General features: G+C 44.3%; 1 protein-coding gene across 1 annotated transcript in view; it reads left to right on the top strand.

Moving 5' to 3' along the window:
- Positions 1-16,382, top strand: part of CD99L2 (CD99 molecule like 2) — a 38,559-nt gene that overhangs the window by 13,711 nt on the left and 8,466 nt on the right. Inside the window, exons 2-7 of the mRNA XM_058196895.1 lie at positions 342-407; positions 3,236-3,274; positions 3,988-4,080; positions 5,286-5,366; positions 6,617-6,712; positions 13,841-13,906. Of these exons, the coding sequence (XP_058052878.1) occupies positions 342-407; positions 3,236-3,274; positions 3,988-4,080; positions 5,286-5,366; positions 6,617-6,712; positions 13,841-13,906 (441 nt within the window). The remainder of the gene's footprint in view (positions 1-341; positions 408-3,235; positions 3,275-3,987; positions 4,081-5,285; positions 5,367-6,616; positions 6,713-13,840; positions 13,907-16,382) is intronic.

Below are 16,382 nucleotides of genomic sequence, written 5' to 3'. Positions count from 1 at the left end.
GGTCGTAGTCCCTTTTGCGACCTTCAGACCAGCAAAGTCAACTGGAGGGGCTGGGGGCAGATTCGCTTTGCACCCTGTTTTTCCTAACTTAAGAACTGCCGTGATTCACTTAGCAACGGTGGCCGGAAAGGTTGTAAGAAAAGAGGCAAAAACTTACTTTACAACTGTCTCGCTTAACAGCAGAAGTTTTGCGCTCAACGGCGGTCCTAAGTCGAGGCGCGGCTTCTGTTGGCATTCTCATTATGGTAACGTTTATGGAAAACGCCCCGTTGGGTAGGTATTGAACAGCTTCTTTTAGGAGAACTTGACTAATAGGTTGGTTTGTCTGTTTTGGTCCTCAGGGTACGCCGATGACTCGGGCTTCGATTTAGCAGATGCACTGGATGACTCTGTCCCGACGAAGAGACGTAAGTATGAGGCCGCTTGCTCTACGTATGGATGTTGTGGGCAGAGGGGATATTGGCTGTGGATTAGGAATTGGAAGGGTTGGCGCGATATTCAGCAGGGAAGAAATGAGCTTGTCGATGGAAAGGGGACCGGCCCGGGTTTGAGACCCCACCGCCATGTCACAGGAGTGAGCTCCCATTCCTTGCTCCAGCTCCTGCCATCCTAACCGTTCGAAAGCACGCAAATGCAAGTAGATAAATAGGTACCACTTCGGTGGGAAGGTCACAGCGCTCCGTGACGTCATGGTGGTCATGTGACCACGGGAAATGTCTTGGGAGAGCACTGGTTTCAATGGCCTTGAAACGGAGAGGAGCACCGACCCTGAAAATCGGCTACGACTAGCAGAATAAAATCTGCAGGGACCCCTTTAACATTTTTTTATAGGGTTTGTCGGGAGCCATGCTTCCTGCAATTATGGTTTAAAAAAAAAAAAAAGGCAAAAGTCAAGCTGAAAAAGAAGCATTTAGATTTAAAAAAAAATATGTATCCCAAAGGCGAATTCTAAAGCAGCCAGTTTTCCATAATGCATGGAATCATATGACCTAACTGGGCAGCTTGAAAATATATTGTCAAATTGGACATCCTCCAGACTTGCTGTTTGCAAGATCTGTATTAATTTATTCTCTTTTTTGTGGGGGGAGGTGCAAGAAAGCAAAAGATATCTATCATCTATCTATCTATCTATCTATCTATCTATCTATCTATCTATCTATCTATCTATCTATCTATCTATCTATCTATTTTTCTATCTATCATCTATTTCTCTCTCTCTATATATATATATATCATCTCTCTCTCTTTCTCTGTCTCTATCATTTCTCTCTCTCTCTTTATCTATCTATCATCTATCTATCATCTCTATCTATCTATCCATATCTATCTATATATCATCTCTCTGTCTCTCTCTCTCTCTCTATCATTTCTCTCTCTCTCTGTGTATCTATCTATCTATCTATCTATCTATCTATCTATCTATCTATCTATCTATCTCTATCTATTTCTCTCTTTCTCTCTCTATATATATATATCATCTCTCTCTTTCTCTGTCTCTATCATTTCTCTCTCTCTCTCTCTCATCTATCTATCTATCTATCTATCTATCTATCTATCTATCTATCTATCTATCCATATATCTATATATCATCTCTCTGTTTCTCTCTCTCTATCATTTCTCTCTCTCTCTGTGTATCTATCTATCTATCTATCTATCTATCTATCTATCTATCTATCTATCTATCTATCTATCTATCTATCTTCTCTCTCTCTCTCTCCATATATATATATATAAAATCTGTCTGTCTGTCTGTCTGTCTGTCTGTCTGTCTGTCTGTCTGTCTGTCTGTCTATCTATCTATCTATCTATCTATCTATCTATCTAATCTATCTATCTATCTAATCTATCCAATCTATCTATCTATCCAATATTTTAAAGCACATTCTGAAATTTCCACTGGGAGGCACAGAAATAGAGATTTGCTCAGTCCTTGGGATTTGTCCGTCGGGATTAAAAAGATTATGCTCTTTTTAAAATCATGACGGGTTGGATAAACCAATGGCTGGAACTCCTGTCCTTTGATAAAACAGGAGACAGAGTGGGTGGGGCCACAATGCAGAGTGGGTGGGGCTATTTCATATCTGGGTGGGGCCTGACTATGCCAAGATGCGGAGGGGAAGGATAACATTTGGATCCTCCCCCTCTTTTTTTTTAAAAAAAAGATTTTCGTAAGGATGCAATTAAAAACATTTTTTTATAAATGAGCTAATAAAAAGAAAAGTGAAGAAAAGGGGTAAGTAAAGAAGTAAAGAAAGAAAAGAAAAAGAAAGAAAAGATATAAAGAAGCAGCTATCGATGTATAAATTGGTTATAAATGCATGTATATTTTATCCTCTCTCTCTTGCGTGCTTTCCATATTCTACCCTTTTTAATTGCCAAGCACATAAATCATACATTCATTTCCCCCCCCCCACATTTTGAGCAAAAAGTCCATAAAGGGTTTCCAGTCAACTGATATGAATGCAACTGGGATTATGTACTTTTATTCCTGACATCAGATAGCCTGTAACTGTGCCTGGAGGGGCTTCAGACAACGAGTTTGGGGAACATTTAATCCTTGAAATTCAACTCGTTTGTGCTGAATCATAAACCAAGGTTTAAAACTCACCATGGTTTAGATGCTCTTACTAAACCAAAGTCCTAGAGGAGATCAACCCTGACTGCTCTTTAGAAGGCCAGAAAGATCCTGAAGAGGAAACTCAAATCCTTTGGCCACCTAATGAGAAGGAAGGACTCCCTGAAGAAGAGCCGAATGCTGGGAAAGACTGAGGGCAAAAGAAGAAGAGGACAGCAGAGAACGAGGTGGCTGGATGGAGTCACCGAAGCAGTCGGCGTGAGTTAAATGGACTCTAGAGGATGGTAGAGGACAGGAAGGCCTGGAGGAACATTGTCCATGGGTCAAACACGACTTCGCAACTAACAACAACAACAACTAAACCAGAAGTCCAACTAATAAAAACTGAGTTAGAGCTGGGCGTGGAAATCCAGCATTCCACTTCCTCAAACATCCAATGTTAGAAGCTGTCAAATGTCAAATTTAATTGAATGTTCCCTTGAACTTTTAATTTCAGTTCAAGGTGGCCCTGTTCTTTAGATATAGTCTCACTGAACTCCTAGGATGGGTATGTCTTACTTAGGAGTAAACCCAGCGAAGAGTGCAGGGTCAGCTCAGTCTGGCTTGGCATCGCCGTGGAACAAAAATGCCATTTATTCTGTCTTTTTATCTTTTCCCAGCTACCCACAAGCCGCCCAGGAAGACTTCAGGTGGCACAGGTGAGATGTTTGCTTTCTTAAGCCTTTAAATCAGCTGAGGGGGCTCTCCCACTACAAATCCCATCACCCCCAGCATTTGTGACTAGTCTCGGCTTTATAGCTAGGGTAATTTGCTGGGGTTCCCCCCCCCCTTTATTGTCAAACAGCAATCCAGGAAGTTGCAAGTACAAGCCGACCCATTTCATTTGGGGGTATCCTCAGTCTTCGTCTTTTAATGGGACCTTGGCCTTTGTAACCCTGACAGTGGCCGAGAGGTGGAGCTCTCGCCTTGCAATCTGGAGGCTGTGAGTTCGATCCTAGGTAGAGGCGGATTTTTCTCTCTCTGGGCACGATGAGAATATATATCTGCTGAACAAAACTCCGCATTGGCAACAGGCAAGGCATCCGGCCAGTAAACATTCAGCTCCATTCAGTGGCCCAGGCTCCACCCCCGCAAGGGATTATGGGGCCGTTAAAAGAAGATGACAGTGACCTACCTGTGAGGGCTGTTGGGAGGATATAAGGACACACACCTGTAGCAGCACAGAAGAGCGTTGAGGCATCATCACCCTGTGTGTGTGTGTGTGTGTGTGTGTGTGTGTGAATGATATTGTAATGCACACAGAAATAAAAGGGGGAGTGGGGGTTACATTGCAGAAAGGAAATCGGTGAGGGTGTCTGGTGTTCCCTGCAGGAAGTAACCTTTCCATCCGTCTCCTTGATTTCTCGAGCAGGCGAACTCGATCTCTTGGATTTCTTTGATTCCCCACCGGAGAGAACCACCAGGCCTGCAAAGGCCACCACTGGCCCTTATCCAAGGAAACCAGGTAGGGACATCCTGGCCCCTGGTTTTGGGAAGGTTGGGCACTAGGCTGCCCTCCCCTCAAGCCCTGGGTGGTGGGGAGGGGGAGGGAGACCCAAAGCCTACTTAATGGGGTGGAAATACGACTTTGGGTGGCAAAGAATCCCTCCCTCCCTCCCTCCCTCCCTCCCTCCTTCCTTCCTTCCTTCCTTCCTTCCTTCCTTCCTTCCTTCCTTCCTTCCTTTCTTTCTTTCTTTCTTTTTCTTTCTTTCTTTCTTTCTTTCTTTCTCTCTCTCTCTTCCTTCCTTCCTTCCTTTCTTCCTGTCTTCCTTCCTTTCTTTCTTTCTTTCTTCCTTTCTCTCTCTCTCTCTCTTCCTTCCTTCCTTCCTTCCTGTCTTCCTTCCTTTCTTTCTTTCCTCCTCCTTCTGTCCGTTTCCTTCTTTATTTCTCTCTTTCCTCCCTTCCCTTTTTCTTTCCTCCCTCCCTCCCCCTCCCCCTCTTCCTTCTTTCCTCCCTCCCTCCATCACTTCCTTCTTTCTTTCCTTCTTTCTTTCTTTCTTTCTTTCTTTCTTTCTTTCTTTCTTTCCTCCCTCCTCCTCTCCCTCCTCCTCCCTCCCTCCTTTTCCTCCCTTCCTTCCCTCTTCCCTCTCTTCCCTTTTTCTTTCCTTCCTCCTCCCTCCCTCCTTTTCCTTCCTCCCTCCCTCCTTTTCCTTCCTTCCTTCCTTCCTTCCTTCCTTCCTTCCTTCCTTCTCTCCTTCCTCCCTCCCTCCCTCCATCACCCCTTCCTTCCTCCCTTCCTCCCTCCCTCTCCCTCCCTCCCTCCCTCTCTCTCTCTCTCTTTCTTTCCTTCCTTCTCTATTTATTTGTGGATACTGCTATACATTACAAACCAACTTCCAAACAAGCCCAATAAAGCCAGAATCCCTAACCCCCAAGGGGGATTGGATCTGGTTGGAATTTGGCTGGGATACCACCAGGTGATAGGCAGGATGTTAGAAAGGGGAATTAAACATCAACCTGGGGGAAAGAGCCAGGTGCCAGCTTTGCTGTTTTCCCTAACAAGGGCTAAGTGTTGAGAAGGTTGAACCACATAGTTTATCCAGCATGTGTTTGGTCTCGATTTTCCAAAACTGCGGCCAGACATATTTGGAAAGGGAACTGGGGGGGGGGCTGGGCTCAGTTGATTGCCGGGTACCCTGGACTGAAGGGTTTGTGTTCTCTGATCTGCAGATGATGGCCGCTGGAACATCCCTCACACCACCACCACCAAGCAGCCCAAAACTACCAAGCCGCCCCCCAAAAAGACTGCAGGTAATTTTTAACTTCTGTGAAATCCTCAAAGGCACCATTAGAAATCTGGGAAACAATGTCTGCTACCTTGGAAATTCAAAGATGTGAAGGTGGGGATGGAGAAATGGAGATCTGGTCTGGTCTTGAAAGAGCAGAGCAGGGCCTGGGTGGGTATTTCCAGGGGTGTCCTCACTTCGAAAGGTTTTCTCCTTTACGATAGCTATTCTCTCGGCTTTCTCCTGTTTGGCAGGACAATGTAGAAGATCTCTGAAGATAATCCAGGGGTCTGGAGATGGACGGATGGGTGGACGGATGTTTGGTTGGCTGGCTGGCTGGTTGGTTGATTGGTTGGTTGGATGGATGGATGATGGTTGGTTGGATGGATAGATGGATGGATAGATGATGGTTGGATGGATGGATGGTTAGATGATGGTTGGATGGATAGATCATGGTTGGATGTTGGATGGATGGATGATGGTTGGATGGATAGATGATTGGATGGATGGAGGGATGGATAGATGATGGTTGGATGGATGGATGACGATTGGATGAATAGATGATGGTTGGATGGATGGAGGGATGGATGGAGGGATGATTGGTTGGATGGATGGATGATAGTTGGATGGATGGATAACAACTGGATGGATAGATGATGGTTGGATGGATGATGGTTAGATGTATGAATGTATGTATGGATTATAGTTGAATGGATGGATGATGATTGGATGGGTGAGGGTTGGATGATAGATAGATAGATAGACAAACAGACAGACAGACAGACAGACAGACAGACAGAAGAAGACAATCTATTAGATAACTAGTCTTAGAAGATTTGGGGTTCCCAGGCTGAATTTGGGGATTCAAACTTCCTTCCTTGATATATGTCCTTCCTGACATTCAGTTTGGTTTCTATAAAAGCCTTCACCAATTCTGACCCTCAACATGTAAAGGTGTTGGCTCCGAGGCTTGGTGTTCTCCCATGACTGAGCTCTTGGTGGTGGCTTGGAATTGAAGACATCTGGAGACCAGCAGGCTGGGAATGGCTGGTCTTGTATCAAGATGGTGACCATTACACACATCAAATCGAACTCAAGATGAACCGAGGGGACAAAACTATGCCTAGGAAATATTATAGGAATTGCGAGAAGCCTAGGTAGATTTCTTCAAACCTTTTTCTTACTTCTCCGAAGAGGTTAAGTCTTTCTTAGTGGAAAAGGGTGGTGATGCTAGAAACCATAACACCCTCAGTAGCCGATCTGCTAATTTTATAGGGAAAGACCCCATGGATTTCGACTTATCCGATGCTTTCGATGACCAAAATGACAGATACCCTGGGGGTGGACCACCTAAAGGAAATCCTGGTGGAGGTACGTTGATCATTCTTCTTTGGGTTGGTCGAGACAGACTTCTGCGCCCTCCCTTCTCTCTCCCTACATCCGCTGCAGTTGTGGGAAGAATAGTTGCCAACGGGAACCCAAAGCCTTGAAGGTCTGCTCACCTGGTGGGCTGGGACTGTGCATTTTTGGTAAAGTAGGACGGTAGCAACTCTTGTAGGCGAAGAAACTGAGACGAAACCGAGGACAGTGGTGGGAATGTCTACAGAGAAGAGAAGAGAGAGTCGGAATAGTCAAGATGATGACGGCTACTATCTCTGTTATATACAGAGCTTCAGTTACGTAACGGTGGCTCTCAACTGCACCGACCTCCAGGGGAAAGTTGGTTCCCATCAAGCTAATGGAGGAGGTGGTTGGATGTCCAAGAGATGATGGACCTGATGGGATGCTGTCAATGGAATCCAATTGTGGATGGACACAATGGCTCCGAAGCTGTGTTTCTCAACCTTGATCACTTTAAGACATATTGTTGTGACCCAGACGTGAGCAGGTAGCAACAAACCCAGTCCTTAGTAAAAATACACTTTATTCAAACAGCTGGGAATTAATTCATTCCCAGCGCCGGGTACCTCAAAACAAAACCAAGGCTTCACAAACAAACAAACATTCTTCAGTTATCACAAACCTGAGTTCAGTTTGGATAACTGCCAAGGTCCTTTCTGACAAATGTCCAGAGCAGAGAGCAGAGAACAGAGCAAAGAGCGCAGCTCCAATGTTGCTTTCCGGCAAACTGAGACATCGGTGCTGGTCTCCTTTTAAACCTTCTGGGAGGGGCCAATCATCTCTTGGCCCTACTCCCGAGGTGACCTCTCTGCTTGAGCCACTCCTGCCTTCTGGCAGCTCTTCTCCTGCGGGCATTAGGAACAGGCTCATCGCAGTCCGGTATCGCCGACAGCTCCATAGGCTGCTGACGGATAGAATAGAATAGAATAGAATAGAATAGAATAGAATAGAATAGAATAGAATAGAATAGAATAGAATAGAATAGAATTTTATTGGCCAAGTGTGATTGGACACACAAGGAATTTGTCTTGGTGCAGATGCTCTCAGTGTACATAAAAGAAAAGATACGTTCATCAAGGTACAACATTTACAACACAATTGATGGTCAATATATCAATATAAATCATAAGGATTGCCAGCAACAAGTTATAGTCATACAGTCATAAGTGGAAAGAGATTGGTGATGGGATCACAACACATATAGACTTCAACTCCCAGAATTCCCCCAAGCAGCATGGCATTCTGGGAGTTGAAGTCCCACGTCTTAAAGGGGCCGAGATTGGGAAACACAGCTCTGGAAGAATGTAGATTTTGCGGTAAGGAGGAGAAAGCACATTCTGCCCAGACATTAGAAGCTGAAGGAAATTGTAGTGTTCATCCATCTGCCCTCATCCCTTTGGGCTTCGTTTTTCCAAATTAGATATAGCCCAGTTCACAACTTACGGACGTAATGGATCCTGCCTGTTGCAAGGGTTAAGCCATGACGGTCATAAAGCAGCTTGCCCAATGGGACGGATCCAACTTGACAATCTTTTGTTGCATTAAGCAAACGCAACGGAGGTTAAAGTGAACCAATTGTTCACTGTGGGCCGGTTTTGTCGAAAACTACAAGTTTAAAGGCCAGTTCTGGGTAAAAAAAAAAGCACCGTAAAATGAAGTAGTGTGACTATGGGATACTGCAAATGGTCGTAAGTATGAGTCAGTTGCTGGGTGCCTAAAATATGGTCAGGTGACTGCAGGGTGTGTGTGTGTGGCGGCCATCAGAACTTCGGCAGCTGGTCGTAACTACCTCTGGCAGGTCTGTCATAATTTAGCAACCGGTCATAAGTCCGAGGAACCCCTGTGAATCTTTGGAGGAATGGTTGAAAAGAGAACAGCCTTTGGCCCCTGGAATATTAAGATGGATGGATGGATGGATGGATGGATGGATGGATAGATAGATAGAAGCAGCTAGATAGATGCATAGATAGATAAACAGACAGATAGAGATGCAGATAAATAGATGCAGATAGTGATAGATAGATGCAGATACATAGATATATGCAGATGGATAGATGGATAGATAAATGCAGATAAACAGATGCAGAGATAGATAGATAGATAGATGCAGATGGCTGGCTGGCTGGCTGGCTGGCTAGATAGATGCAGATGAATATATGCAGATGGACGGATGGATGCAGATAAATAGATGCAGATAGATAGGTATGTATGTATGTAGATAGATGAAAGAGAGATAGATAGAAAGAGAGGGAGAGAGACAGATAGATAGATAGATGCAGATGGCTGGCTGGCTGGCTGGCTGGCTGGCTGGATAGATGTAGATAAATATATGCAGATGGACGGATGGATGCAGATAAATAGATGCAGATAGATAGGTATGTATGTATGTAGATAGATGAAAGAGAGATAGATAGAAAGAGAGAGAGAGAGATAGATAGATAGATAGATAGATGGATGCAGCTAGATAGATGCATAGACAGACAGACAGATATAGAAGCAGATAAATGCAGAGATAGATGCAGAAGGATGGATGGATGGATAGATGCAGATAAATAGATGCAGATAGATAGATAGATAGATAGATAGATAGATAGGAGAGAGAGAGACAGAGAGATATGCAGGTTGTTTTATTGCTCCAGGTTGAATCCTCGCTTTCCTTTGTCGTGTCCTAAACCAACCCCTGCTATTTCCCACGATCAGTTAATGAATAAAGGCTCCCGTTCCAGGCTCCAAAGGTGGAGATAGAAGAGGTGGAAATTCTGGTAAGGGGTCTCTCCTTGGCTCCCCAGCTGCTCTCTCTCTCTCTCTCTCCTCTGTCCCCCCTGACTGCCTTTGTTCGCCTTTCTCTCCTAAGTCCGGTCATTGCTTTGTTTGTTTGTTTTTTAAAAAATCACCCTCTGACTGATCTCTTATCTAACCCAAGGAGAAAGAAGGGATCTTGGACACCTGTGCTAAGTTGGCGTTGCGAATCAACCTTTCTCCTCCTCCTTGACTCCCCTCCCCATTTCTGTGACCTGCTTCTAGAAAAGTGAAGAGTTGCAGGTTCCATAGATCAGGGGTCTCCAACCTGGGCAACTTTAAGCCTGGAGGACTTCAACTCCCAGAATTCCCCAGCCAGCAAAGCTGGCTGGGGAATTCTGGGAGTTGAAATCCTCCAGGCTTAAAGTTGCCCAGGTTGGAGACCCCAGCCATAGGAGATCCCACTTGTCCCAGATTTCCGCATGGAGATATTTCCTTCCCGAATGGGATATTCACTCACCCCCCCTCCAGGCACACACACCTCCCACACGCACCTCTGTCTAGGGGTGGGCTTCAAAAACTTTAGCAAGGGGTTCTCTGCTCGGTTGCTGGGTGAGCATTGCCTAATAAACCTCCTGAATCATGGTGGGGGGACGGGCTTTTTTGCCCTGGATGCCGGAAACAGCTGAACTTCCGGTAGGCCCACTTTTTGCCCTCCCTGAGCCTCCGTGTGCGCCCTGCGCTTATCTGCATCTGAAACAGGCCGCCTGGGGACTCCTGGGAGGGGTGGAGCAGGGGGGTATGCGGGGCCAGCCAGGAGTGGGATTTGGGGGTTCTCCGAACTGCACAGAATCTTAGCTAGAGGTTCTCCCGAACCCCCAGCAGCCCACCCTTGCCTCCATCCCTAAAAATCAATACATAATAATGAACCGGACTGTTAATTTCTTGCATGAGTTTTTTTTTCCCCAAGGAGTTGCTTTTTTCCAACTGGCTGTTAACAATGCATGGGGTGAATTCTCTGTCCACTCTAACCTGCTAGAAATCCTCGGACAGGCAACCAGTTCCTGCTAGGACTGGTGGTCAGGGACGATGGGATCTGGGTAGCAACGGGTGGAAACTTCTCAAGGAGAGAAGTAACTTAGAACTAAGGAGAAATCTCCTGACAATTAGGACAATTAACTGGTGGAACAACCTGTCTCTAGAAGTTGTGAATGCTCCAACACTGGAAGTTTTAAGAAGATGTTGGACAACCCTTTGTCTGAAGTGGTGTAGGGTTTCCTGCCTAAGCAGGGGGTTGGACTAGAAGACCTCCAAGGTCCCTTCCAACTCTGTTTATTCTATTCTATTCTCTCTTAGGTCTGCCAGCAGGAGCTTTGGGTTTTGAATTTTATTTATTTATTTATGAAATATGGAAGAAAAAAAAACAAACCCTTTGCAGACAGAGAAGTAATATAGCAAGCAATAAATTGACCCGGAAACCATCTGTCTGCCATGTTAGTTTTTCTTACTTGTAGACAGGGGTGAAATGCTCCCGATTTGGACGGGTTCGGCTGAGCCGATAGCAATGACAGCCGGTAGTTCGGCGAACAATGGCAGCTCAAGGCTCCGCTCACCCGCCCGGTCATCGTTACTTCCTGGTTTTAAGCAGGAAGTAACCTGTTTTTTACTCTCTGCGCATGTGCAGAAGGGTTTGCGCATGCACAGATGGTTGTGCGCGCATGTGTTGTGTGTGCACGAGAGCACTTCCGAACCGGTATTTATTTTTTATTTTTTTTATTTTTATTTTTTTTTATTTTTTTTATATATTTTTTTATTTATATCCCGCCCTTCTCCGAAGACTCAGGGCGGCTTACACTATGTCAAGCAATAGTCTTCATCCATTTGTATATTATATACAAAGTCAACTTATTGCCCCCAACAATCTGGGTCCTCATTTTACCTACCTTATAAAGGATGGAAGGCTGAGTCAACCATGGGCCTGGTGGGACTAGAACCTGCAGTAATTGCAAGCAGCTGTGTTTAATAACAGACTGCTTAGTCTATTGAGTCACCAGAGGCCCATATTGTATATTCATTCAAAGGATATTATATTTCCTTTCAATGAAAACAATTGGCAGAAGCAAACATGACCCCCAAGTTTCACCTTGCATAAATTTGATATTGGAATGAACATATTCCAATAATTCAACCATATTTTGAAATACCTATGAAAGGGGTAAAATTGAATAGAGGCAACAATATATAGTCTAGAAGTCCAGCAAAGCAGCAATTGATTCTCAAAACAAAACAATGGGAATAAAATTGTATAGATGTAGATTGAAGATGGGGAATGGGCAAAGGAGCTGGGCTTTTATTTGGCACCCATAAAATAAGCTGTGATCGTCATTTAATCAGTGAATGGAAAGATATGATCATTCTGTTACAAAAATACCTTCAGAATACATTTATGATTTAAACTGTCCAGAAACAGTACAACCACAATTCAGTGTTTCGCTGATGTTTTCTAATATCTGATTAGTAACCTCCTACTATGGAGGTAAGTAGATTTCACCCCTGCTTGTAGGGCCTTGCATTTATATGTAAATGCAACTTTCCATTCTCAAGTAACTCTTGGTGGCACCAGATTTAATCTGAGGGTTTGGCAGGCATTCATTAAAAAGAAAAACCCAATCCATAAACAATATACTAGTGTTCCTTGAGAAATGTTTCCTAATAGCTCCAGAAATTTCCATTTCTGGAAAATTGGACAAGTGCTATCAATCATCTCCTCCTTCTTCGGCTCACCTTCATTTGTAGCAGGGGGTCCAAAGTGTAAGATTCAAAATCTCCACAGATGTCCGTGGGCTTCACTTGGTCTTGAGTGGGAATTGCTGGTGTTCCTGTAGCCTTCCAATGGCAGAAAATCTCTGTGGAACATCTGCAGAACGTGCCCCCATTCAGATGTGTCTAGGTAGCACTGAACGAACAAATACTTTCTTGTGGATGGAGACCAGATCTTCCCAATAATGTGGATCGGTGGTTCTTCCAGACCAGATAAAAAACCAAAGTCAAATTAAGATGCCTTCCAATTCTTTGATGGGGTGCTATCACCCCTTTTAGTGCCCTGCTCCATGGATGATAGGGAGATAGCACCTGAGGGCAGGACAAGAAGCAACGGGTGGAAAGGAGAGAAGCAACCTAGAACTAAGGAGAAATTTCCTGACAGTGAGAACAATTAATCAGTGGAACGACTTGCCTCCAGAAGTTGTGAATGCTCCAACACTGGAAATTTTTAAGAAGATGTTGGATAACCGTTTTTTTGAAGTGGTGTAGGGTTTCCTGCCTGAGCAGGGGGTTGGACTAGAAGACCTCCAAGGTCCCTTCCAACTCTGTTACTCTATTCTATTCTGTTCTGTTCTGTTCTGTTCTGTTCTATTCTCCCATATTTATTCTGTTCTGTTCCGTTCCGTTCCGTTCCATTTCATTCCGTGCCATTCCATTCTATTCTCTCCTATATTTATTCTATTCTATTCTATTCTATTCTATTCTATTCTATTCTATTCTATTCTATTCTATTCTATTCTATTCTATTCTCTCCTATATTTATTCTGTTCTGTTCTGTTCTGTTCCGTTCCATTTCATTCCGTGCCATTCCATTTCATTCCGTTCCATTCCATTTCATTTCATTCCGTTCCATTCCATTCTATTCTCTCCTATATTTATTCTATTCTATTCTATTCTATTCTCTCCTATATTTATTCTATTCTATTCTATTCTATTCTATTCTATTCTATTCTATTCTATTCTATTCTATTCTATTCTCTCCTATATTTATTCTGTTCTGTTCTGTTCTGTTCTGTTCTGTTTTGTTCCGTTCCGTTCTGTTCCGTTCCATTCCATTCCATTCTATTCTCTCCTATATTTATTCTATTCTATTCTATTCTATTCTATTCTGTTCTATTCTATTCTATTCTATTCTACTCAGAAGCATCTTCAATTATATGAGATGCATTGAGCCAGATCCTACAAAGAGTGAAAATAAATCAGTAAACATTCTGAGGGCTAAAACATTTCCCTTTTCAAACAAATCTATTTTTTATTTTTTTTGAACTTCTGGATTTAGATTAGATGACAACTAACATCGCATCAATCAGCTTTTATAACTTTTGTTCCAGCCAATAACTCCTTTACTAACCCGCTACGCTTCGATATCTAAGAATTGTTATTTTTTTCTTCTTGAATGCAGTCTTTCTACTCGTGGCTAAACAAAAACAAAAAAAAAGGCGGGGGGAAGAGTAAATTGGGTGAACGAGTGTCTAAAAAAAAAAAGAGAGAGAAATGTGGGATTTTAAATAAGCGGATTTTACTTGGACTCCTCAGGAATTTCGGATGATGACTTGATTGGAATCGTGGACGAAGGAGGTTATCAGCCCGATAAGAAGAAAGGTGAGTCACTCCTTGCTTCGGTTGGTTGTAGTGAATCAGGACTATTGTGGAATTACATCTTGAAAGCTGTAAGTTTAGCTATATAGTCGTCCCAAAGGTACTTCTTTTCAGGAGGCAACTGGACTTTCTTGTTAAGAAGCTTCTTCAGCTCTGACCAGGATGGTGGGGAAGGAAAGGATTGATGTTCCTTGCAAGACAGCTGGTCATTTGCATCTTTTTAGAGCAGGGGTCTCCAACCTTGGTCCCTTTAAGACTTGTGGACTTCAACTCCCAGAGTTCCTCAGCCAGCTTTGCTGGCTGAGGGACTCTGGAAGTTGAAGTCCACAAGTCTTAAAAGGAACCAAGGCTGGAGACCCCTGTTTTAGAGGGTCGTTGAAGAACTTGGAGGTTTATCTGTGTCCTCAAGGTCACCTGAGTAGCACTCCTGGTTCCTGTAGTCTGATATTTTTCCCTCTGGAAATCCATTCCTACTCCCACCCTATTCAAAGGGTCTTCATCCCAAATTATACAGCAAAAGCTTATAAGCTTAACTGGGGCGTATTTTGGGGGGTGGCGCTTATATTACGAGCATCCTGAACAATCATGTTAGGATTTATTTTCTGGTTGGATCTTATTTTCGGGGAAACTATTGGGTACAGCTTAATCATTTTTAGGTGTTTGTCTATTTCTCAAGGTACTTATGATTCATAAGCCTTTTTTTATTTCATCCTATGGCCCCAATGTATTTCTTAGATCTTCATATAAAGTTCATACTCAGCTTAAGGTAAAGGTTCCCCTCGCACATATGTGCTAGTCGTTCCCAACTCTAGGGAGCGGTGCTCATCTCCGTTTCAAAGCCAAAGAGCCAGCGATGTCCGAAGACGTCTCCGTGGTCATGTGGCCAGCATGACTCAACGCCAAAGGCACACGGAACGCTGTTACCTTCCCACCAAAGGTGGTCCCTATTTTTTCTACTTGCATTTTTTACATGCTTTCGAAACTGCTAGGTTGGCAGAAGCTGGGACAAGGAACGGGAGCTCACCCCGTTACACGGCAGCACTAAGGATTCGAACCGCTGAGCTGCCGACCTTTCGATCGACAAGCTCAGTGTCCTAGCCTCTGAGCCACCGTGTCCCCTTTATAGGACCATTCAATTAATGACTGTTTGGAGTTAGACCGGCACTGAAAAAAAAGACTTACACTTAACAATTGTAATAGTGATCACGATTCAGCTACTTGGCAACCATCGTGGGTTTATGATGGCTACGTCATTATGATGAAAAGGAAACCCAGGGGTGATCCCTGCAGGTCTTTTCATTTGGAGCAGGTCGGGTGGAAGAGGACTCGGGCTCTGGGGTGTTCCTGCTTTGCAATGGGCCCCTGCTATGGTGGGCTGAGAAGGAACGGGGGTGCAATGCATCTTAGCCATAGAACCCCACCCAGATCATTGGTACCCTGGAGAAATTATCTGGAAAGGTAGCTTGCTGGGGGGAGAGTATCGCACAGAGAGGTATTGGGTCCTCTCCTGCTTTGGGGATCTAGCTTGGATTCTGCGCTGGAAAGACCTGAATGATCTGCTGAATCCAGTGTTTGAGGGGCTAAGGCAGCTGAGCTTGTCGATCGAAAGGTTGGCAGTTTGGCAGTTCGAATCCCTAGTGCTGCCGTGTAACAGGGTGAGCTCCCATTACTTGTCCCAGCTTCTGCCAACCTAGCAGTTTCGACAGCACGTAAAAATGCAAGTAGAAAAAATAGGGACCAGCTTTGGTGGGAAGGGAACAGCGTTCCGTGCACCTTTGGCGTTGAGTCATGCCGGCCACATGACCACGGAGACGTCTTCGGACAGCGCTGGCTCTTCGGCTTTGAAACGGAGATGAGCACCGCTCCCTAGAGCCGGCAACGACTAGCATGTGTGTGCGAGGGGAACCTTTACCTTTTACACAGAGAGGAGAGGATCGAGCTATATTCTCCAAAGCACCAGAAGGCCAGACAAGGAATAATGGAATGAAACTAATCAAAGAGAGAAGCAAGCTAGAAATAAGGAGAAATTTCCTGACCAGGAAAAGAAGGAGAACAATTAATCAGTGGAATGGTTTGTCTCCAGAAGTTTTGGGTTTTCCATCACTGGAGGTTTTCAAGAAGAGACTGGACAGCCACCTGTCTGAAATGGTATAGGGCCTCCTGCTTGAGCTGGGGGTTGGACTAGAAGACCTCCAAGGTCCCTGGCAACTCTGTTAATTTGTCTACAGTGCTATGGGGTCTCCTGTTTGAGCAGGGGGTCGGACTAGAAGATCTCCAAGGTCCGGGTTCATTTGCCGTTGAACACTGTGGAAAAGGAGCGAAACTTAAGGCACGCAGGTGTAAATAAGGCACTGGCGTTTCTCTTTAGATGTGCCAGATCGTAGGCATTCCTTCACTGGTGCTGAGCACACCACAAAGGGCTCGTTCTTCCCAGCCACTCAAGTGTTTTCCTTCTCCAATTAGAGAATGGAGGGTGGGT

The sequence above is a fragment of the Ahaetulla prasina genome, chromosome 11, assembly GCF_028640845.1.
Source record: "Ahaetulla prasina isolate Xishuangbanna chromosome 11, ASM2864084v1, whole genome shotgun sequence".
Lineage (NCBI taxonomy): Eukaryota > Metazoa > Chordata > Lepidosauria > Squamata > Colubridae > Ahaetulla > Ahaetulla prasina.
This window is presented reverse-complemented; position numbering and strand designations above follow the sequence as displayed.